General features: G+C 45.0%; 1 protein-coding gene across 1 annotated transcript in view; it reads right to left on the minus strand.

Moving 5' to 3' along the window:
* Positions 1–26,086, minus strand: part of LOC106598152 (potassium channel subfamily T member 2) — an 82,296-nt gene extending 56,210 nt beyond the window's left edge. The window contains exon 1 of the mRNA XM_045715407.2: positions 25,772–26,086. Coding sequence (XP_045571363.1) covers positions 25,772–25,866 — 95 coding nt within the window. The 5' untranslated portion in view covers positions 25,867–26,086. The remainder of the gene's footprint in view (positions 1–25,771) is intronic.

The raw sequence follows: 26,086 nt of genomic DNA on the forward strand, positions 1-26,086 counted from the left end.
TTCTCCTACCTTCCCTCTCCCATCCCCCTCCTTCTCCTACCTTTCCTCTCCCATCCCCCTCCTCCTCCTACCTTCCCTCTCCCATCCCCCTCCTTCTCCTACCTTCCCTCTCCCATCCCCCTCCTTCTCCTACCTTTCCTCTCCCATCCCCCTCCTTCTCCTACCTTCCCACTCCCACCCCCTCCTTCTCCTACCTTCCCTCTCCCATCCCCCTCCTTCTCCTACCTTTCCTCTCCCATCCCCCTCCTCCTCCTACCTTCCCTCTCCCATCCCCCTCCTCCTCCTACCTTCCCTCTCCCATCCCCCTCCTCCTTCTACCTTCCCTCTCCCATCCCCCTCCTCTTCTTACCTTCCCTCTCCCATCCCCCTCCTTCTCCTACCTTTCCTCTCCCATCCTCCTCCTCCTACCTTCCCTCTCCCATCCCCCTCCTCCTCCTACCTTCCCTCTCCCATCCCCCTCCTCCTCCTACCTTCCCTCTCCCATCCCCCTCCTCCTTCTACCTTCCCTCTCCCATCCCCCTCCTCTTCTTACCTTCCCTCTCCCATCCCCCTCCTTCTCCTACCTTTCCTCTCCCATCCTCCTCCTCCTACCTTCCCTCTCCCATCCCCCTCCTCCTCCTACCTTCCCTCTCCCATGCCCCTCCCCCTCCTCCCACCTTCCCTCTCCCATCCCCCTCCCCCTCCTCCTACCTTCCCTCTCCCATCCCCCTCCTCCTCCTACCTTCCCTCTCCCATGCCCCTCCCCCTCCTCCCACCTTCCCTCTCCCATCCCCTTCCTCCTCCTACCTTCCCTCTACCACCCCCTCCTCCTCCTACCTTTCCTCTCCCATCCCCCTCCTTCTCCTACCTTGCCTTTCCCATTCCCCTCCTCCCCGTCCTACCTTCCTTCTCCCACCCCCTTTCTCCTCCTACCTTTCCTCTCCCATCCTCCTCCTCCTTCTACCTTCCCTCTCCCATCCCCCTCCTCCTCCTACCTTCCCTCTCCCATCCCCCTCCTCCTCCTCCTACCTTCCCTCTCCCACCCCCTCCTCCTCCTACCTTTCCTCTCCCATCCTCCTCCTCCTCCTACCTTCCCTCTCCCATCTCCCTCCTCCTCCTACCTTCCCTCTCCCATCCCCCTCCTCCTCCTACCTTCCCTCTCCCATCCCCCTCCTCCTCCTCCTACCTTCCCTCTCCCACCCCCTCCTCCTCCTACCTTTCCTCTCCCATCCTCCTCCTCCTCCTACCTTCCCTCTCCCATCTCCCTCCTCCCCATACCTTCCCTCTCCCATCCACCTGCTCCCCATACCTTCCCTCTCCCATCCCCCTGCTCCCCATACCTTCCCTCTCCCATCCCCCTGCTCCCCATACCTTCCCTCTCCCATCCCCCTCCTCCTATCTTCCCTCTCCCATCCCACTCCTCCTCCTACCTTCAGTCTGCTGTTAATTACCCATCTCTTGATCATTCCATCACCCTGCCTCTTCCCACTATTGTTATTTCCTTTCTCTACACACTAAAGGTGAACCCCTTTCAGCCATCCAACCATCCATATCTCTATTTATGAGTGTCTTTATAGTCCCTCCAACTCTGAAAGAATCCATGGCAACTTTCCACAGCAACGAACAAATCATTTGAAAAGTCACTCTGCTCCTGATGTGCTTCTAAGAGGCAGCTTTTAGACTCGAGGGGGCCACAGAAGAGAAGAAGTAAAGTGGAAATATAGCCGTGGGATAGATTATAGTGTGATTTGTTATCTAAAGGAGGGAAACAAGAAAAACACATTAAAAAGTCATGAAGAACATTATTTCAAAGCCAAAGAAGAACAAACCACACAATAACACATCGCTCCTAGCAATAACCTGGCTACTTTTTCCAAAAAGCTTTACTCATTATGATGTAAGAGTAGATAATTGCTCAAAATAATTGCTTTGGTAGATTAAATCTTTGAATTGTATTAGTGAAAAAAGGGCAAATATTGTTTCAAACACAGAAACATGTCAGATAGAACCCGAGATAAGGTTCATTATTATTGATGATTGATTATTTTGTTCTTTAAATACACCATCTATAAGATTTAATGTGGTTCAATGGTCATTAACTAAACCTATTTTAAACAACAAAAATAATTGTTTACTGACTAAAATGACAAAAACCTACTGCAAAGAACCTAGAACAACTTGGAACAGCTGTTGTAACAACGGTTGATTTACAAATGGTTGTAGTGGTAAAATGTGATGGATTGATAAACAATGGATGGACCAATACAACCTTGGATTGTGGGTTATGATAGGGTAAAACAGACACTTGTACTAAGACGGGGAATATAATTTATAACAATCAATCAAATGATGACGCTGATCTCATGGATCAAGTCCTTGCATCCATAGCTCTACGAATTTGAAAGTGTTTTCATAACCATGACCCATCCTTCAGCTTACCAAAGACAGTGGCCCAGGCTATTGAAATCACTGATTGTGTCTTTAATGTTTTTGAGCGCTGAGTGAAACTATGGTGGTGTGTGAGGTGTGACAGTCACCAGGTGACAAGCGATAGACTAACCTGCCCTCGAGAAGACAACCGTTGGAAAACAGAGGAAACAGAACAAACAGTTTGAAGCTTTACTATCAGTTCAAGTGCAATTTATCAAACTAATTCTTCCTTTCTATAATAAAGGATTCATGGCGATTTAAACCACAGGTCTTCCCTGACGGTAATAAAAAGTAACAAACTACTGAAAAAACGTTCCCTGCTAGATAAAAGACAACAGCGAGAAAAGGCCAGGGTTCATCTAGACATTTGCATTTATGAATTTGCATTTATGAGAGCATAAGAGAAAGTGTGAGAGAGGGAGAGAAGAGAGAGAGAGATATGTAAGACAGAACAAGAAAGAGAGAGAGAGAGAAAAGAGAGAGAAAAAAAGGGAAAGAGAGAGATATCTCAGTCTCCTGCTAATTTCCCTCCCTGTGTCTAATGGCACAGCACTGACCCGAGTGAGGACCAGAGAGACAACAGACCATCCCCATCACAGCACTGACCCGAGTGAGGACCAGAGAGACAACAGACCTGACACTGACCATCCCCATCACAGCACTGACCCGAGTGAGGACCAGAGAGACAACAGACCATCCCCATCACAGCACTGACCTGAGTGAGCACCAGAGAGACAACAGACCTCACACTGACCATCCCCATCACAGCACTGACACGAGTGAGGACCAGAGAGATAACAGACCTCACACTGACCATCCCCATCACAGCACTACTGACCCATCACAACCTTTATACAGCAGTTCATACAATACATTACATTTACATTTTAGTCATTTAGCAGACACTCTTATCCAGAGCGACTTACAGTAGTGAATGCATACATTTCATACATTGTTCATACATTTTTTTCTCCATACTGGTCCCCCGTGGGAATCGAACCCACAACCCTAGCATGGCAAACACCATGCTCTACCAACTGAGCCACACGGGACCAACTCTACCAACTGAGCCACACGGGTATACAAATCAAATCAAATTAAACTTGTTTTGTCAAATGTGCCGAATACAACAAGTGTAGACCTTACCGTGAAATGCTTACTTACAAGCCCTTAACCAACAGTGCAGTTCAAGAAGAGTTAAGAAAATATTTACCAAATAAACTAAAGTAAAAAAGATAGTAAAAAGTAACACAATAACATAATAATAACGAGGCTATATACTGTACAGGGGGTACTGGTACCGAGTCAGTGTGTGGGGGTACAGGTTAGTCGAGGTAATTTGTACATGTAGTTGGGGTGAAGTGACTATGCATAGATAATAAACAGCGAGTAGCAGCAGTGTACAAACAAATGGGGGGGGAGGGGGTCAATGTAAATAGTCTGGTGGCCATTTGATTAATTGTTCAGCAGTCTTATGGCTTGGGAGTAGAAGCTGTTAAGGAGCCTTTTGGTCCTAGACGTGGCGCTCCGGTACCACTGGCCGTGCCGTAGCAGAGAAAACAGTCTATGACTTGGGTGACTGGAGTCTCTGACAATATTATGGGCTTTCCTCTGACACCGCCTAGTATATAGGTCCTGGATGGCAGGAAGCTTGGCCCCAGTGATGTACTGGGCCGTACGCACTACCCTCTGTAGTGCGTTACGGTCAGATGGTGAGCAGTTGCCATACCAGGCCGGGATGCAACCGGTCAGCAAACTTAATGATGGTGTTGGAGTCGTGTTTGGCCACGCAGTCATGGGTGAACAGGGAGTACAGGAGGGGACTAAGTACACACCCCCGAGGGGCCCCAGTGTTGAGGAACAGCGTGGCAGACGTGTTGTTGCGTACCCTTACCACCTGGGAGCGGCCCATCAGGAAGTCCAGGATCCAGTTGCAGAGGGAGGTGTTAAGTCCCAGGGTCCTTAGCTTAGTGATGAGCTTCGTGGGCACTATGGTGTTGAACGCTGAGCTGTAGTCAATGAACAGCATTCTCACATAGGTGTTTCTTTTGTCCAGGTGGGAAAGGGCAGTGTTGAGTGCGATTGAGATTGCATCATCTGTGGATCTGTTGGGGCGGTATGCAAGTTGGAGTGGGTCTAGGGTATCCGGGAGTGGGTCTAGGGTATCCGGGAGGATGCTGTTGATGTGAGCCATGACTAGCCTTTCAAAGCACTTCATGGCTACCGATGTGAGTGCTACGGGGTGGTAATCCTTTAGGCAGGTTACCTTTGATTCCTTGGGCACAGGGGCTATGGTGGTCTGCTTGAAACATGTAGGTATTACAGACTTGGTCAGGGAGAGGTTGAAAATGTCAGTGAAGACACTTGCCCCCTGGTAATCCATCTGGCCCTGCGGCTTTGTGAATGTTGACCTGTTTAAAGGTCTTGCTCACATCGGTTACCGAGAGCATAATCACACAGTCATCCAGAACAGCTGGTGCTCTCGTGCATGCTTCAGTGTTGCTTACCTCGCGTCACTGGGCAGCTTGCGTCTCGGTTTCCCTTTGTAGTCCGTAATAGTTTTCAAGCCCTGCCACATCCGACGAGTGTCAGAGCAGGTGTAGTAGGATTCAATCTTAATCCTGTATTGACGCTTTGCTTGTTTGATGGTTTGTCTGAAGGCATAGCGGGATTTATTATAAGCATCCGGATTTCTGTCCCGCTCCTTGAAAGCGGCAGCTCAAGCCTTTAGCTCGATGCGGATGTTGCCTGTAATCCATGGGTTCTGGATGGGATATGTACGTATAGTCACTGTGGGGATGACGTTGTCGATGCGCTTATTGATGAAGCCGATGACTGAGGTGGTATACTCCTCAATGTCATTGTATGAATCCCGGAACATATTCCAGACAATGCTAGCAAAACAGTCCTGTAGTGTAGCATCCGCGTCATCTGACCACTTCATTATTGAGCAAGTCACTGGTACTTCCTGCTTTAGTTTTTGCTTGTAAACAGGAATCCAGAGGATAGAATTATGGTCAGATTTGCCAAATGGAGGGCGGGGGAGAGCTTTGTATGCATCTCTGTGTGTGGAGTAAAGGTGGTCTAGAGTTTTTTCCCCTCTGGTTGCACATGTGACATGCTGGTAAAAATTTGGTAAAACTGATTTAAGTTTGCCTGCATTAAAGTCCCCGGCCACTAGGAGCGCCGCTTCTGGATAAGCATTTTCTTGTTTTCTTATGGCCTTATAGAGTTGGTTGAGTGCAGCCTTAGTGCCAGCATCGGTCTGTGGTGGTAAATAGACGGCTACGAATAATATGGATGAGAACCCTCTTGGTAGATAGTGTGGTATACAGCTTATCATAAGATACTCTACCACAGGCGAGCAATACCTCGAGACTTCTTTAATATTAGACATCGCGCACAATACAATGGTAGAAAGAGGTAAAAAGGTAGAAATACAAAAGGTAGAACAATTTAACTTCCATTTGACTAACTTTGTGGATTTGTTTTGATAGTAAGTATGCCGATTCAAAAGTACATAGAAAAGACTAAATGAAAAAAAGAGGACTCTCTCAAAAGATAAGGCATTTAAAAAGCTCTTACAAATCACACTGATAGTGTGCATTGACAATGACGTGCATTTGAATTCTTTAATTGAGCGATTAAGAGATTTCATTTGTCACCTAACTCCCAATAAACATTCTGTGAGCGGAGATACGCCTGGTGTGTCCCAAGACCCACAATGCATTTATTTAGAATTTCGGTCTGGAGCGGTCTGGAGCGGTCTGGAGCGAGCAGTCGCACTACGCTTCGCTCCACAGGTAATATTACACTTCACTACATTACAACGGCTTGATTTGTTTGATCTGAGCAATTCTTCTTAGCTAGCTACATAGCCGTCTTTGTATCAAAGATAATTGTGTAGTTTAGAGTAGTTTAGAGTAATTATCGAGGCTAGCTATCTTCGTCCTCCTAACGTAGTCAACACTGCTAGCTGCTAGCTAGCTAGTCATCACTGCTAGCTAGCCAACTTCTACCGACTAGCAGCACTGTAGAAACTATTACATTACAACGTAACGACTTGATTAGTGTAGTGTTAGTGTTAGTTAGCCAGCTACATAGTTGTCTTTGCTGTCTCTGTATCTAAGATAATTGTGTAGTTTAGAGTAATTATCAAGGTGAGCTAGCCAGCCGCGACGCCAGACTTAGTCAACACAGCTAGTCATCATTAACCCACTGCTAGCTAGCCAACCGTTACCGACTAGCAGCGCTGTAGATACTAATACTTTACAACGGAACGATTTGACTAGTGCAGTGTTAGCTAGCTAGCTACATAGTTGTCTTTGTCATAGCTTGATAATTGTGTAGTTTAGTAATTATCGAGGTTAGCTAGCCAGCTATTTCCGTCCCCCGCGACGCCATTTTTCCTAAACCAGCCAACTATTACCGACGAGCAGCATTGTAGAAACTAAATACATTACAAAGGAACGTCTTGATTAGTGTTATGTTAGCTAGCTAGCTACAAAGTTGCTTTGTATCATGACAAGGTGTAGTACTGAAACTATCGAGGTTACCTAGTCAGCTACATGTTCAAAGTCAACAACGCAGCCACTGCTAGCTAGCCTACTCCACCAGCCAGCAGTACTGTATCATTTTCTTCATTTTAGTCAATAAGATTTTTGCAACGTAAGCTTAACTTTCTGAGCATTCGAGACGTGTAGTCCACTTGTCATTCCAATCTCCTTTGCATTAGCGTAGCCTCTTCTGTAGCTTGTCAACTATGTGTCTGTCTATCCCTGTTCTCTCCCCTCTGCACAGGCCATACAAACGCTCCACACCGCGTGGCCGCTGCCACTCTAACCTGGTGGTCCCAGCGCGCACGACCCACGTGGAGTTCCAGGTCTCCGGCAGCCTCTGGAACTGCCGGTCTGCGGCCAACAAGGCTGAGTTCATCTCAGCCTATGCTACCCTCCAGTCCCTAGACTTCCTGGCGCTGACGGAAACATGGATTACCACAGATAACACTGCTACTCCTACTGCTCTCTCCTCGTCTGCCCACGTGTTCTCGCATACCCCTAGAGCATCGAGCCAGCGGGGTGGTGGCACTGGAATCCTCATCTCTCCCAAGTGGACATTCTCTCTTTCTCCCCTGACCCATCTGTCTATCTCCTCATTTGAATTCCATGCTGTCACAGTTACCAGCCCTTTCAAGCTTAACATCCTTATCATTTATCGCCCTCCAGGTTCCCTTGGAGAGTTCATCAATGAGCTTGACGCCTTGATAAGTTCCTTTCCTGAGGATGGCTCACCTCTCACAGTTCTGGGTGACTTTAACCTCCCCACATCTACCTTTGACTCATTCCTCTCTGCCTCCTTCTTTCCACTCCTCTCCTCTTTTGACCTCACCCTCTCACCTTCCCCCCCTACTCACAAGGCAGGCAATATGCTTGACCTCATCTTTACTAGATGCTGTTCTTCCACTAATCTCATTGCAACTCCCCTCCAAGTCTCCGACCACTACCTTGTATCCTTTTCCCTCTCGCTCTCATCCAACACTTCTCACTCTGCCCCTACTCGGATGGTATTGCGCCCTACCAACCTTCGCTCTCTCTCTTCCGCTACTCTCTCCTCTTCCATCCTATCATCTCTTCCCTCTGCTCAAACCTTCTCCAACCTATCTCCTGATTCTGCCTCCTCAACCCTCCTCTCCTCCCTCTCTGCATTCTTTGATTTCCTCTGTCCCCTATCCTCCAGGCCGGCTCGGTCCTCCCCTCCTGCTCCGTGGCTCGACGACTCACTGCGAGCTCACAGAACAGGGCTCCGGGCAGCCGAGCGGAAATGGAGGAAAACTCGCCTCCCTGCGGACCTGGCATCCTTTCACTCCCTCCTCTCTACATTTTCCTCTTCTGTCTCTGCTGCTAAAGCCACTTTCTACCACTCTAAACTCCAAGCATCTGCCTCTAACCCTAGGAAGCTCTTTGCTACCTTCTCCTCCCTCCTGAATCCTCCTCCCTCCCTCCTCCCTCTCTGCGGATGACTTCGTCAACCATTTTGAAAAGAAGGTTGACGACATCCGATCCTCGTTTGCTAAGTCAAACGACACCGCTGGTCCTGCTCACACTGCCCTACCCTGTGCTTTGACCTCTTTCTCCCCTCTCTCTCCAGATGAAATCTCGCGTCTTGTGACGGCCGGCCGCCCAACAACCTGCCCACTTGACCCTATCCCCTCCTCTCTTCTCCAGACCATTTCCGGAGACCTTCTCCCCTACCTCACCTCGCTCATCAACTCATCCTTGACTGCTGGCTACGTCCCTTCCGTCTTCAAGAGAGCGAGAGTTGCACCCCTTCTGAAAAAACCTACACTCGATCCCTCCGATGTCAACAACTACAGACCAGTATCCCTTCTTTCTTTTCTCTCCAAAACTCTTGAACGTGCCGTCCTTGGCCAGCTCTCTTGCTATCTCTCTCAGAATGACCTTCTTGATCCTAATCAGTCAGGTTTCAAGACTGGACATTCAACTGAGACTGCTCTTCTCTGTGTCACGGAGGCTCTCCGCACTGCTAAAGCTAAGTCTCTCTCCTCTGCTCTCATCCTTCTAGACCTATCTGCTGCCTTTGATACTGTGAACCATCAGATCCTCCTCTCCACCCTCTCCGAGCTGGGCATCTCCGGCGCGGCCCACGCTTGGATTGCGTCCTACCTGACAGGTCGCTCCTACCAGGTGGCGTGGCGAGAATCTGTCTCTGCACCACGTGCTCTCACCACTGGTGTCCCCCAGGGCTCTGTTCTAGGCCCTCTCCTATTCTCGCTATACACCAAGTCACTTGGCTCTGTCATATCCTCACATGGTCTCTCATATCATTGCTATGCAGATGACACACAATTAATCTTCTCCTTTCCCCCTTCTGACAACCAGGTGGCGAATCGCATCTCTGCATGTCTGGCAGACATATCAGTGTGGATGACGGATCACCACCTCAAGCTGAACCTCGGCAAGACGGAGCTGCTCTTCTTCCCGGGGAAGGACTGCCCGTTCCATGATCTCGCCATCACGGTTGACAACTCCCTTGTGTCCTCTTCCCAGAGTGCTAAGAGCCTCGGCGTGACCCTGGACAACACCCTGTCGTTCTCCACTAACATCAAGGCGGTGACCCGATCCTGTAGGTTCATGCTCTACAACATTCGCAGAGTACGACCCTGCCTCACACAGGAAGCGGCGCAGGTCCTAATCCAGGCACTTGTCATCTCCCGTCTGGATTACTGCAACTCGCTGTTGGCTGGGCTCCCTGCCTGTGCCATTAAACCCCTACAACTCATCCAGAACGCCGCAGCCCGTCTGGTGTTCAACCTTCCCAAGTTCTCTCACGTCACCCCGCTCCTCCGCTCTCTCCACTGGCTTCCAGTTGAAGCTCGCATCCGCTACAAGACCATGGTGCTTGCCTACGGAGCTGTGAGGGGAACGGCACCTCCGTACCTTCAGGCTCTGATCAGGCCCTACACCCAAACAAGGGCACTGCGTTCATCCACCTCTGGCCTGCTCGCCTCCCTACCTCTGAGGAAGCACAGTTCCCGCTCAGCCCAGTCAAAACTGTTCGCTGCTCTGGCACCCCAATGGTGGAACAAGCTCCCTCACGACGCCAGGACAGCAGAGTCAATCACCACCTTCCGGAGACACCTGAAACCCCAGCTCTTTAAGGAATACCTGGGATAGGATAAAGTAATCCTTCTAAACCCCCCCCCCCCTAAAAGATTTAGATGCACTATTGTAAAGTGGTTGTTCCACTGGATATTATAAGGTGAATGCACCAATTTGTATGTCGCTCTGGATAAGAGCGTCTGCTAAATGACTTAAATGTAAATGTAAATGTAGAAGAACAAAGGTGATAGATAAAGGATTAATGAGTGACTGTTTAAATCAGAGTGGGGAAGTTAAAGAGCAGTCAGAGATGACTTGGAGACACAGGAACGGGCAGACAAAGAGTGCGGCAACAATGCCAATCACACAGCCTACAAATAAGGAGAGGGGAATTCAATGGGGCGACAGGAGGCAAGGAAATTGCACACCACTATGGCAGCCTAGTCTCACAGTGTTAGGTGTGCTCCACTCTGCTTCCACCATTGAAGGAGAGCCAGGCAGGGACAACGCGACCCTGACCCAGATACACACTGGGTATTGATAAAGGAAAGTTCAAGAAGAGGAAAAGGAGGGTTTTACATTTCTTTGCTAAAGGAAAAATCTGTTCCCCTTCCTCAACCTGAGAACACGTATTTTTTCTATTTTACTATTTTTATACAGAACTGAGAATGTACAGTATGTATTCACTGTGAAGAGACAGAGAACATAATTCATTGTTTTTATCAACACATTCACCAGCTGAACACAGACATGGTTATATCAACACACCACTGTAGACAGATTCCTCACATCCCCATACAAAAGGTTTTATCAGAGTCTCAAGGCTCTAGATGTAACACCTCAAGATTCCCTCTCTCTCTCTACTGCTCTCTCTCTCTACTGCTCTCTCTCTCTCTCTCTCTCTCTCTCTTCCGCTCTCTCTCTCTAGGATGCGGATGTATACAGTTAGTATGCTATGGGGGAAAATAACACCAGTCATCTTCTGCACTGTGACTGATATGAAAGTATATCCTTGGTTGAGCCTCCGATGCTCACCTTTCCCCTGCCCCCACAATCCCTTCACACACTGCACACAAAATGAAAGTCATCATTTCCCAGGTCTGTGCATTGTGCAGGCCACAATGACAGTAAGCATGTGTGCTCAACAGCCTTTCACTACAACCCATTTCCAGCCAAGCTCTAATGTTAGATCTTTATTGATTAAGCCACGCCATACATCATCAGTGCAGCTGTCCTCCATGCTACCTTCCCTTCATCCCCCCATCTCAGTGAATCCTCCTCCATCCCTGGCTGTCTCCATCACTCTCTTCTCTCACTCCGGGAACCTGTGTTTACTCACACACGGGCTCGTCTCTCTTTATCCTACTTGAATGGGGGGTTAAATGGCTTCGAGTGATAGAACAGGATTCCAATATATCTGCAGAAAGAATTGGGTGTCAGCTATGATAGGACACTTTGGGTTTGAACTACAGTAAGTGAAGTAGGATTTACTTGGAACAATCGATTCCTATTGTAGCTAAGACCTCTATTCAGTAAAGACCCTTATTTCACCCTACCACTACCAATCACAACAGATAAACCACTGCTACTCAACTAAATACTGTAGATGTTTTCTTATTCCAGTTACTCAGAAAGACAATGACAATCTGACCATCTGTGGCATTGCATCTACCAATTTCCTCATTCTACATGATGTATTGTACGCCGATGTGTACAGCTATTTAACATTTGATCAAATGAGAATGAATTTTATTCTATTTCATAGCCCATTTCATATTTCCTCCGAGGGGACACATGCAAAGGAAAAGGGGTGAAATATGAGCTGATTCATCTCTGTGCCCTCTTCTCAGTGTCTCATGGGCTGCTTGGAGCACGATACAATTCCTGCAGCGTATTACACTAATATGATTTGGTACCGGGAGAGAAGCGATCAGATGGACGTGTGTTTGTGATCCCTCCACACACACACACACACACACACACACACACACACACACACACACACACACACACACACACACACACACACACACACACACACACACACACACACACACACACACACACACACACACAGAGAGAGAGAGAAGCGATAAGATATGTTTGTGATCCCTCCACACTATAGTGGATAATTGCATTTGACAAAATACCCTTATGCAACCATACACCATGTATTGCATTTTCAGTAGAGTAGATTGGTTAATACTTAGTTAGTTATTATTTCTAGAGAGGTTATTTCTTGGTTAGTTATTATTTCTAGAGAGGTTATTTCTTGGTTAGTTCTTATTTCTAGAGAGGTTATTTCTTGGTTAGTTCTTATTTCTAGAGAGGTTATTTGTTGGTTAGTTCTTATTTCTAGAGAGGTTATTTGTTGGTTAGTTCTTATTTCTAGAGAGGTTATTTGTTGGTTAGTTCTTATTTCTAGAGAGGTTATTTGTTGGTTAGTTCTTATTTCTAGAGAGGTTATTTCTTGGTTAGTTCTTATTTCTAGAGAGGTTATTTGTTGGTTAGTTCTTATTTCTAGAGAGGTTATTTCTTGGTTAGTTATTATTTCTAGAGAGGTTATTTATTTATTGATCAAGACCATTGTGAGGCAGATAGATAACATCAGAGGTATTGATCCTTTCCTATGGCCTTCTTTCATCCATCCTGCATTCCAGTCTCTTTTGTCTTATTCCAAGCCTGGCTTTTGGGAATTTACTATTGTTTTGCTAGATAACATTATGTAGGTCTTATCTTACATAACATATTCATAACACGTTTGTGGATAAAATCATGTGTGGTGTAAAGAGGTCAGCAAAGAGTCACTGTATGTGTAAAAAAAACAAAACCAAAAAAAAAACTTTTATATATATATATATATATACTACCCTTCAAAAGTTTGGGGTCACTTAGAAATGTCCTTGTTTTTTAAAGAAAAGCAAATTTTTGGTCCATTTAAAATCTTCAGTTTCTTGGCAATTTCTCGCATGGAATTGCCTTCATTTCTCAGAACAAGAATAGACTGACGAGTTTCAGAAGAAAGTTATTTGTTTCTGGCCATTTTGAGCCTGTAATTGAACCCACAAATGCTGATGCTCCAGATACTCAACTAGAATAAAGAAGGCCAGCTTTATTGCTTCAGCAGTTTTCAGCTGTGCTAACATAATTGCAAAAGGGTTTTCTAATGATCAATTAGCCTTTTAAAATGATAAACTTGGATTAGCTAACACAACGTGTTATTGGAACACAGGAGTGATGGTTGGTGATAATGGGCCTCTGTACTCCTATGTAGATATTCCATTGAAAATCAGCCGTTTCCAGATACAATAGTCATTTACAACATTAACAATGTCTACACTGTATTTCTGATCAATTTGATGTTATTTTAATGGACAAAATTTTTTGCTTTTCTTTCAAAAACAAGGACATTTCTAAGTGACCCCAAACCTTTGAACGGTAGTGTATATATCAGTAACAAGCCCTCAGGAGAACATGAAGTTGGCAGCCTAACAGGCTATATGGGTAACTATGACACAAGGCTTTATGTAACGTAACATTGAAGGAGGCCTTGGATTTAATTCATGACATTTCTATGAAAACACCCATCCCTGTAGTCTATCTGTCGTCATTACTCAGCTGTATAGGTTTACTTCTGATTCCCATGCTTCAGTGTACTGCTACATAGGCTGGCACAATTACTGTATAACCGTGTAACCGCCATGAAAATCAAATAACCGCCATCACCGTTTAATATACAGTATATATATATATATACAGTGTATCATGAACTCTTAACAATGGGATGAAACTTTGTTGCTCCTTGCCTAGGAAACCCACCCCCAATGCAGTAGCAGACATAGAAACAGAATGAATAGAATGGACTTGGAACCTCTAATGGTCCTTGCTACCCCATTGAAGTTGACGTTTAAAATGGTTTAAGTAAGAATTAAGGTAAGGGTTAAGGTTCATTTTTATGATTAGGGTAAGCGTATGGGTTAAGGTTAGGGTTAGGGTTTAGGGTAGGGACGTCCCAAAGATCCCGGATAACACTAACCAACCTTGAATGGGGATGCCCCCCCCCCCCCCCCCCGTCTCTCCAACCCGCACACTGATGTCACAAGGTCTTACCTATCTGAAGCAGACAGCACTGACTCCAGTTCAGCAGAGGCAGCCAATAGGCTGGGCGCTAGCCACCCCTTGTATTTTACCCAGCAGCAAGCTACTGTGTGTTGACAGTGCTTGTCTTACTAGAAAGCAGCGTTCAGGGAATACTCATACCAGGCTCATTAACGCATAGCGTTTGGGCAGGAAATAAACATTCGTTAAACATAAAAGTGAGGATTTAATGCGGCCGCTCCTTCAGAGGTCGTACGCCTCACTGCCTGAGAATAAGATAACCACTCAGGGTCTGCTCAAGGCTCTCTGGTCTATCCTCCCTACAGCTGCCTCAGGCCAACCACAGGCCTGGAGGGAGGAAGATCATGTTGCTGTATACAGTTAGTATGATATGAGGGAAAACACTAGTCGTCTTCTGCACTGTGACGGATGTGATTGTGTATCCTTGCTTGAGCCTCTGATGCTCGCCCTTTCCCCCTGCACACAAAATGAAAGTCATCATTTACCAGGGCTGTGCACTGTGTACGCCCAATGACAGTAAGTAAGTGTGCTCAATACCCTTTTAATCAAACCGATTTCTAGCCAAGCTCTACCGAGCTAACAACAAATGTTCTCACAACTTTACAGAACGTTCCCTTCAAATCACTTACGGGCCCTTCCCAATGATGCAGAGAGAAAATAATAATAATAATAATAACACGAGAAATAAATACACAATGAGTAACAATAACTTGGCTATGCACACAGAGTACCATTACCGAGTCAATGTGCAGGGGTACAATGGGCATGGGTCCTCAGATCCTCAAAAAGTTATACAGCTAAACCATTGAGAGCATCTTAAATGGCTGCATCACCGCTTGGTATGGCAACTGCTTGGCATTGGGCGACAAGGCGCTACAGAGGGTAGGGCATACGGCCCAGTACATCACTGGGGCCGAACTCACTGCCATCCAGGATCTCTATACCAGACGGTGTCAGAGGAAGGCCCTAAAAATTGTCAAAGACTCCAGCCACCCAAGTCATAGTTAAATAAAGGTTCAATAAAATAAATAAAATAAAATAAAAAATTGACTGTTCTCTCTGCTACCCCACAACGAGTGGTATCGGAGCGCCCAAGTCTGGGACAAAAAGGATCCTGAACAGCTTCTACCCCTAAGCCATAAGACTGCTGAACACTTAATCAAATGGCTACCTGGACAATTTACATTGACCCCCTTTATTATAATTTTTTTGTCTTCATTTCTTTTGTACTGACTCTCTTGCACTGGCTCTATGCACACTCACTATACTCTATTCACACACTCACACATACTACACTGACACTCCAACACACAATGCACACACAACATAGGCTCACACACACATGCATAGACGGGTTCAAGTCCGGGTTCTGGATAGGCCACTCAAGGACATTCAGAGACTTGTCCCGAAGCCAATTCTGCGTTGTCTTGGCTGTGTGCTTAGGGTCGTTATCCTGTTGAAAGGTGAACCTTCGCCTCCAGTATGAGATCCTGAGCGCTCTGTAGCAGGTTTTCATCAAGGATCTCTCTGTACTTTGCTCCGTTCATCTTTCCCTCGATCCTGACTAGTCTCCCAGTCCCTGCCGCTGAAAAACATCCCCACAGCATGATGCTGCCACCACCATGTTTCACCGTAGGGATGGTGTCAGATTTCCTCCAGACGTGATGCTTGGCATTCAGGCCAAAGAGTTCAATCTTGGTTTAATCAGACCAGAGAATATTGTTTCTCATGTTCTGAGTCCTTTAGATGCCTTTTGGCAAACTCCAACTGTCATGTGCCTTTTACTGAGGAGTGGCTTCCGTCTGGCCTGTTTGGTGGAGAGCTGCAGAGATGGTTGTCCTTCTGGTAGGTTCTATCTAGAAGAAAAAGAAACGCACACCTATTAAGGCGAGGTGCTGGCTAGCGGAGTAGAAAACTTGAAAATAAGGGAGAGCCGCACACTCTAGGAGCTCAGATGCAAAAATGTAATATCCAACGTCGAAACATTTTTACATTTACATTTTTGTAAATGTTGGATATTCAATTTTTGCATCTGAGCTCCTAGAGTGTGCGGCTCTCCCTTATTTTCAAGTCTTCTGGAAGGTTCTCCCATCTCCACAGAGGAATTCTGGAGCTGTCTCAGAGTGGCAATCGGGTTCTTGGTCACCTCCCTGACCAAGGCCCTTCTCACCCGATTGCTCAGTTTGGCAGGGCGGCCAGCACTAGGAAGAGTCTTGGTGGTTCCAAACTTCTTCCATTTAAGAATGATGGAGGGCACTGTGTTCTTGGGGACCTTCAATGCTGCAGGCATTTTTTGTGCCTCGACACAATCCTGTCTCTGAGCTCTACGAACAATTCCTTTGACCTCATGGCTTTGTTTTTGCTGTGACATGCACTGCCAACTGTGGGACCTTATATAGACAGGTGTGTGCTTTTCCAAATCATGTCCAATCAATTGAATTTACCATAGGTGGACTCCAATCAAGTTGTAGAAATATCTCAAGGATGAACAATGGAAAAAGAATGCCCCTGAGCTCAATTTCGAGGCTCATAGCAAAGGGTCTGAATACTTATGTATTTGTAATAAATTAGCAACAAATTCTAAAAACCTGCTTTCACTTTGTTATTATGGGGTATTGTGTGTAGATTGATGAGGATTTATGCATTGGGGCAGGTAGTGTTCTCCTGGTATCCGTCAAACCCAGATTCGTCCATCGGACAGCGTGATTCATCACTACAGAGAATGCGTTTCCAATGCTCCAATGGCGGCGAGCCTAACACCACTCCAGCCAAAGTTTGGCATTGTGCATGGTGATCTTAGGCTTGGGTGCGGCTGCTCGGCCATGGAAACCCATTTCATGAAGCTCCCAATGAAAGGTTATTGTGTTAACGTTGCTTCCAGGGGCAGTTTGGAACTCGGTAGGGAGTGTTGCAACCGAGGACAGATGATCTGTTCTGTGAGCTTGTTTGGTCTACGACTTCGCGGCTGAACCATTGCTGCTCCTAGACATTTCCACTTCACAATAACAGCACTTACAGTTGACCGGGACAGCTCTAGTAGGGCAGCCATTTTATGAACTGACATGTTGGAAAGGTGGCATCCTATGACGGTGCCATGCAGAAAGTCACTGAGCACGTCAATAAGGCCATTCTACTGCCAATGTTTGTCTATGGACATTGCATAGACAACGGGTGTGGCTGAAACAGCTGAATCCACTCATTTAAAGGGGTGTCCACATGCTTTTGTATATATAGTGTATAAATATTTTATATTTATTATTGTATTATACAGGGCACATTTGGAAAAGAGACCTAGGTCTCAATCTTCCCAGTCAAAATAAAGGTGAAATAAAAATGTAAAAAGGACATAGCGTAGGGTCTATCTCACTGTGGATTCAACAAGTTCTTATCAAATGATCCCTCATATAATAACTATCTCTTAGCAGTCAATTATCACACTTCATACACTCTTAAGGCTAGGAGAGGAACACTGCAGAAAGGGAGGTTTTATACGTTACACTGTGACCAGAGGTGAGGTACACAATGTTCTGATACATAGCATTCTTACTTAGACCACGAGAGGGAAGAAAGCAATATTGTACACAGCAGGGAGGCAGATGCAGCATTATACAATATTATAATCCTTGTGGTTCGAGCCCTGAATGCTGATTAGCATAAAGATGTGGTATATCAGCCTGCATAACATGGGTATGACAAAACCTTTATTTTACTGTATAATGTTGGGGCTGCCCCAGCTGTAAACAGTATTATTATGATACAGAGTATGGAGGCAGCCTCAGCATTATACAGTATTATTATGATTCAGAGTATAGAGGCAGCCCCAGCATTATATAGTATTATTATGATTCAGAGAATAGAGGCAGCCTCAGCATTATATAGTATTATTATGATTCAGAGAATAGAGGCAGCCTCAGCATTATACAGTATTATTATGATACAGAGTATGGTGGCAGCCCCAGCATTATACAGTATTATTATGATTCAGAGTATGGAGGCAGCCCCAGCATTATACAGTATTATTATGATTCAGAGTATGGAGGCAGCCCCAGCATTATACAGTATTGTTTTGATTCAGAGTATGGAGGCAGCCCCAGCATTATACAGTATTATTATAATACAGAGTATGGAGGCAGCCCCAGCATTATACAGTACTATTATAATACAGAGTATGGAGGCAGCCCCAGCATTATACAGTATTGTTTTGATTCAGAGTATGGAGTCAGCCCCAGCATTATACAGTATTATTATGGTACAGTGTATGGAGGCAGCCCCAGCATTATACAGTATTATTATGATACAGAGTATGGAGGCAGCCCCAGCATTATACAGTATTGTTTTGATTCAGAGTATGAAGGCAGCCCCAGCATTATACAGTATTATTATGGTACAGTGTATGGAGGCAGCCCCAGCATTATACAGTACTATTATAATACAGAGTATGGAGGCAGCCCCAGCATTATACAGTATTGTTTTGATTCAGAGTATGGAGGCAGCCCCAGCATTATACAGTATTATTATGGTACAGAGTATGGAGGCAGCCCCAACATTATACAGTATTGTTTTGATTCAGAGTATGAAGGCAGCCTCAGCATTATACAGTATTATTATGGTACAGAGTATGGAGGCAGCCCCAGCATTATACAGTACTATTATGATACAGAGTATGGAGGCAGCCCCAGCATTATACAGTATTATTATGATTCAGAGTATGGAGGCAGCCTCAGCATTATACAGTATTATTATGGTACAGAGTATGGAGGCAGCCCCAGCATTATACAGTATTATTATGATACAGAGTATGGAGGCAGCCCCAACATTATACAGTATTATTATGATTCAGAGTATGGAGGCAGCCTCAGCATTATACAGTATTATTATGGTACAGAGTATGGAGGCAGCCCCAGCATTATACAGTATTATTATGATACAGAGTATGAAGGCAGCCCCAGCATTATACAGTATTATTATGATTCATAATACGGAGGCAGCCCCAGCATTATACAGTATTATTATGATTCATAATACGGAGGCAGCCCCAGCATTATACAGTATTATTATGATACAGAGTATGGAGGCAGCCCCAGCATTATACAGTATTATTATGATTCAGAGTATGGAGGCAGCCTCAGCATTATACAGTATTATTATGATTCAGAGTATGGAGGCAGCCCCAGCATTATACAGTATTATTATGATTCAGAGTATGGAGGCATCCCCAGCATTATACAGTATTATTATGGTACAGAGTTTGGAGGCAGCCCCAGCATTATACAGTATTATTATGGTACAGAGTTTGGAGGCAGCCCCAGCATTATACAGTATTATTATGGTACAGAGTTTGGAGGCATCCCCAGCATTATACAGTATTATTATGATACAGAGTTTGGAGGCAGCCCCAGCAATATACAGTATTATTATGATTCAGAGTATGGAGGCAGCCTCAGCATTATACAGTATTATTATGGTACAGAGTTTGGAGGCAGCCCCAGCATTATACAGTATTATTATGATACAGAGTATGGAGGCAGCCCCAGCATTATACAGTATTATTATGATTCAGAGTATGGAGGCAGCCCCAGCATTATACAGTACTATTATAATACAGAGTATGGTGGCAGCCCCAGCATTATACAGTACTATTATAATACAGAGTATGGAGTCAGCCTCAGCATTATACAGTATTATTATGATTCAGAGTATGGAGGCAGCCCCAGCATTATACAGTACTATTATAATACAGAGTATGGTGGCAGCCCCAGCATTATACAGTATTATTATGATACAGAGTATGGAGGCAGCCCCAACATTATACAGTATTATTATGATACAGAGTATGGAGGCAGCCCCAGCATTATACAGTATTATTATGATACAGAGTATGGAGGCAGCCCCAGCAATATACAGTATTATTATGATTCATAATACGGAGGCAGCCCCAGCAATATACAGTATTATTATGATACAGAGTATGGAGGCAGCCCCAGCAATATACGGTATTATTATGATACAGAGTATGGAGGCAGCCCCAGCATTATACAGTATTATTATGGTACAGTGTATGGAGGCAGCCCCAACATTATACAGTACTATTATAGTACTCTTTGGTCTTATTAATTAGCTTTTTGGAGGTTTATTTTTGTCATTAAAAGTCAGGGACACCGGCACTGTTTAATTTGTCAAGGCTGAGATGCCGCCATTATCTGCCCACCGTGCCTCAGCTTCAGGGCTAAACATTGTCGATGATTCTGTCTGCCAATTAAAAACCTCAACCAAATTAATTCACATTAAAACGTTTTCTTTTTGTTTACTTTGATGCTAATGTTTACCTACTGGGTGTGTTGGAGGGTTACCCAAAACACTTCACATCAATCAGGAAGCTCATTAGAGCTTTGTGGACTCCGACACCCACAATGCCCCTCTCACTTCCACCACCTCCTCTCTTCCTGCCTCAGATCTGATCACAGACTCCATCTGTATCTCTGTATCACTCTCTTTGTACTATTCTCTCCCTCGTATCAACCATTGTGCTGCATAATTCTCTGTAATGTTGGATTCCGTATCGGAGAGAATCACATTAGATGAGTTAATTTACAAGATGTAAAACCATCCTCAGATCTAGATACTGAGCAGCAATAGATCACTTCCTCATAGTGATCAGGGAGATGCAGACTATGAATATTAGCAGTTTCAATGGCTACTAATCATGTTCCGGTTCTTTCATCCTTGCCAAACTGAGCCTTGGAGAGAGGGCCAAAAGGAGCTGGAGCATTGGGAGAGAAAATAGCCGAGATGTGGGTGAGATTGAATGAGGGATGATGGGGGAAGGCGACAGTCAAAAAGAGATTTTGTCTTAAAGACAAAAAGCTCTCATTTGTATGATAATACCAGACTTTGCTCCAAGCCCCACTGAGACTGGCTGCTGTGACGAGACTGTCTCATTCCACTCTAAACAATTCAGCCAAACAAGTCATACTGTGGGGGGGATTCCTTTCCCTATGTGTGTGTGTGTGTGTGTGTGTGTGTGTGTGTGTGTGTGTGTGTGTGTGTGTGTGTGTGTGTGTGTGTGTGTGTGTGTGTGTGTGTGTGTGTGTGTGTGTCATCCAACCTCAGACTGACAAGTGGGTGTTGGAGCGAGACATTGGCACTAGAATAGATTGCCATGCCATAGTGAGCGCCAAGTATGAAGGTTGCACAGACATTATTCTTGTTGTGTATAGACAACCATCAAACAAACACTTGATGAAGTATTAAGCTCTGGGTTGTGTACAAATGGTCCATCAAGGGCTTGATTCAAGACCATCACTGCTTTACTAATGAAAGGAAAATATCCTCGTCACTAGACAACTCCATAACCGCTCACATGGAACAACCAATGAGGGAGCAAGTCCTGCTCCCTTCACCTGACCTATACGATGATGATAGGTCAAACAAACGAGGGAAGCAATTGTAAAGGTTCCCTCTGAGCTGAAAGGCAATAATCAGCAGAAAATAACAAGAGTTTACAGCTGTACCTCAAGCTGTAAACTGTTGTCTTTTGTGGTGATCATTGCATTTCAGCTCAGGATGAACCTTTACAATACTTGTGTCATATCTGCTAACAGAAGGTACTGTCTGTAACAATAATGTTCGCTGATAGTTGACAAATGAATATTTTTAGCATATCACAGCATAAACCATACAATAACACCACTGCAGTAGTTAAATTCAGAATCCAGACGAGAGGCCTTGAGCAGTAGCCTTGTAAGCTGCCTGATCTCGCGAGCTTACAGGAATGTTTGCCATGAGGCTGCTTCAGTGGAGGTCTGAGCAGAGTATTTGTGGTGTGTGAAGACAAGAGGCAGTCCAGCAATCAAAACAAACATGGGAAGGGGAGGAGGGAGTTCAAGGAGGGTAAAGTAACGACATGGTACTATGTGTTGAGGAAATAGTGAAGGGGGAAGAGGGTCCATGGGCGAAGGAGTGGAGAGGGAGTTAAAGGGCTCAGTAATGTGTGTTTTCCCAGAGCACAAGTGTGTGTGTGTGTGTGTGTGTGTGTGTGTGTGTGTGTGTGTGTGTGTGTGTGTGTGTGTGTGTGTGTGTGTGTGTGTGTGTGTGTGTGTGTGTGTGTGTGTGTGTGAAAAAAGACAACTTATGCGTGCAAGCGTGTGTGTGCCTGGATGTGTGAACATGTGTGACTATTTACGTAGATGTATGAACATTCTCTGGTTGTGTGTGTGTGTGAGTATGTGATATGTACGTGTGTGTGTGTGTGTGCGTATGTAAGCATGTGTGTGAGGATTCTTGTGTGAGTATGTACGTGTTTGTTTGTTTGCGTGTGTGTGTTTGCAGGTGTGTGTGTGTGTGTGTGTGTGTGTGTGTGTGTGTGTGTGTGTGTGTGTGTGTGTGTGTGTGTGTGTGTGTGTGTGTGTGTGTGTGTGTGTGTGTGTGTGTGTGTGTGTAAGTGGGAGAGTGTTGAAGCATTGATTAATAGAGCAAACATTGTGACATGCGGGACAAACTGTCTGTGATTCAGCCTGGGAATTAAGCTGTCTGTCACCATTAATCAGCCGACTCTCTTCTGCACCAAGTCCATTTTTTACCTGGTAATACTCCCACAGCCAATGGGATCAACACCATGAATCAGGATAGGATAAAATGCCCTGCATCCCTCCTTCTCGCTTTCATTCTGTCTCTGTCCTTCTCTCACTCTTTTTCTCACTAACTCTCTCTCACACGACCTCACACGACCTCACACACACACACCCTTACATTCCTATTACCGAACCAGCTTCAAACATCATCTAGTCACTTTTCTCTTATTGAAACCCAGTACCATTGAAGAGGAGTGGCACTTAGTTCCAACTACTGGGTGTGGGATTAGAGGAGGGGGGGGGGGGTGTGTGTGTGTGTGTGTGTGTGTGTGTGTGTGTGTGTGTGTGTGTGTGTGTGTGTGTGTGTGTGTGTGTGTGTGTGTGTGTGTGTGTGTGTGTGTGTGTGTGTGTGTGTGTGTGTGTGCATGCGTGCGTGCTTGCGTGTGCGTGCGTGAGAGAGAGAGTGTGTGTGTGAGAGTGTGTCTGCTGCCACATTCAACAAAGAGGAGTGCAGAGTGAACATGAAGAGATCCTACAGTGTCGCTCGGAGCAGCACTGTGCCTGCTGAAGCCTTTGGAGTGATGAGCACCCAGCCATCTCCAAAACACTACAGCAGGGAATACATTATACATAAGTAGTACAACAATGTGCTCTCTCTGGGAGCAGCAGTTGAAGCACATCTGCTCAGTGTTCCTGGAAGCTCTCAGCCATGCAGACAATGGGGACAGCCCTGATGTTTATGGCCCCCATGTTCCCCACTTAATGTCCACTTTGTTTCTGTCATATGCATTTTCCATCCTCCTCCTCAGACATTTGGCTACGGTGTTTTAGTTAATACCAAGAAGACAGATGTTCTACTCTTTCTAGGGGTTGGTTGGACAGATATCTATGTAGATCACATTCTAACTGCATTCTGAAGAAGGGAAAGTGTCTCACTGTGCTAAAGACAACCTTGGCTTTCACCACTGAACTGTAACCAGGATTTATCTTTCTCCCCATCTGAGTGAGGTTACACATTACAAGAGGCTACTGGTGAGAGGATGACCATGCACAGACCACAAGGCCTGTACTTCACACTTAACAATAAGGCCTTTGGGAGTTCATGGGAAATAATAGTATCGTAAATGAAGCTAGGGTCCTTTTCAGCTCTGAGAGACAAATACGATTATAACACCCCATTTGTGACATATCTCAGATATTGTTTCAGTAATGTTATAGCATTACTGTTTATTTTTGCGACCAGGGCCATTCAACCGTAGTATTACTGCCCCTGTAGTATTGGATAACGTTGTTTAAATGGAAGCCTTCTTCAACCCTTTTTATACTGAACAAAAAAATAAACGCAACATGCAACAATTTCAAAGATTTTACTGAGTTACAGTTCATAGGAGGAAATCAGTCAATTGAAATACATTCATTTGGCCCTAATCTATGGATTTCACATGACTGGGCAGGAGCGCAGCCATGGGTGGGCCTGGGAGGGCATAGGCCCACCCACTGGGGTGTCAGGCCCCAGCCAATCAGAATGAGTTTTCCACACAAAGGAGCTTTATTACAGACAGAAATACTCCTCAGCCAGATGTGGAGGTCCTGGGCTGGCGTGGTTACACGTGGTCTGCAGTTGTGAGGCCAGTTGGATGTACTGCCAAATTCTCTAAAATGACATTGTCGGGCACTGATGATCAAGATATGAACATTCAATTCTCTGGCAACAGCTCTGGTGGACATTCCTGTAGTCAGCATGCCAATTGCACACTCCCTCAACACTTGAGACATCTGTGGCATTGTGTTGTCTGACAAAACTGCACATTTTAGAGTGGCATTTTATTGTCCCCAACACAAGGGGCACCTGTGTAATGATCATGCTGTTTAATCAGTTTCTTGATATGCCACACCTGTCTGGTGGATGGATTATCTTGGCAAAGGAGAAATAAAGTAAACAAATCTGTGCACCAAATTTGAGAGAAATAATATTTTTGCGCATATGGAACATTTCTGGGATCTTTTATTTCAGATCATGAAAAATGGGACCAAACACTTTACATGTGCGTTTATATTTTTGTTCAGTACATATAGTCTTCAATTATGTGCTTTTAAACACCCACTCAGGAGGAAGACCACAAGCAAGTGTTTTGGTGCAGGTTAGTGTTTTCGTCATAAATTTTGACTTTGCAGCTGGCCTATCTATCTGAAATCGCTCAGTTATGCCTCCAGGACAAAACTCATTCCAATAAAATGTCAACCTGCTGTATTGCTCATCATTTCTCACCTACCAACCAGGGGTCCAGTTGTGAAATGGTGGTTCAGTATTGCATTAGTCCCTATAACGAAATATAGGTGGCAAGCATACCCTTATTAATAAATATGCATGGGGAAACCAAAACAAATATATTCTCCTGAAAATGGATGGTTAAGTTACAGGTTAATAGACACTCTTAGTAGGGCCATATGTTCTGCTTTTGGAACATCCCTGGCCATACCAGGGTAAAGAAAGGGAGCATGATAAATCAACCCAATCTAAGGCTTGATAAATAATAGATAGGTGGTATAATTACTAAATGAATGGCTGCCAGAGGCTCACATTACTACTTAATTATTAACACTTTCCCAAATGTACGTTCATAATTATAAATATCAAAATGGATTTGCCATGCCTGACTTCCACGCATGGACAAGATGCATAGCTGAAAAAACATAATGCCTATGCAAACACACGCATGCACACACACACAAGCATTAACATAGAGTCTGTGCATTTAGTCCAGTCTTTTCCATTATGAAACCTGTTGCTGCTGCACAGTGGCTTGTTGTAGCCTATCGTCTTTCACAGCGCCATCAACAGAGCCAGATCAATAAAAATGACATTATTACAGTAGCCTAGTTCTCTTTTTTGGTTGCGATGGCAACGCAAAAATGAATTTCTTAGCTTAGTGAGGGACTGCAAATGACGATTAATTTAACTTGTGATCAATTACAGGGTACCATGGGTAGGCTAGATTGTTGTGCACCAACACAGGTTTCTTCTGAATAAACAAGTTGGAATAGATGTCCTACCTGTCATCAGCCTGCCAGTCACCCAGCAACAGGTCTCGGAACCGGTACCGTGGAGGCAGCGGGAGCACCTCCTTCTCCAGCTCTACCACTACCATGGTCCCCTCCTGAGCGCCGAACCCACCAGCGCACAATGCCAGAGATTGAGACGCGAACAAACAGAGACGCCTCTATAGGGGCTTATCAAAATTAACTATTCTTTTGTTATTCAACTTCCAAATAACACATACCTGTATGAGCACCCTAAAATGTTGTTAATTTATTACTGCCACAATGTAATATCGTTCTTCTTCCAATGCAACAGGTCGAGGATGCTCC

Source organism: Salmo salar, chromosome 03 (genome assembly GCF_965601325.2).
Source record: "Salmo salar chromosome 03, fSalSal1, whole genome shotgun sequence".
Lineage (NCBI taxonomy): Eukaryota > Metazoa > Chordata > Actinopteri > Salmoniformes > Salmonidae > Salmo > Salmo salar.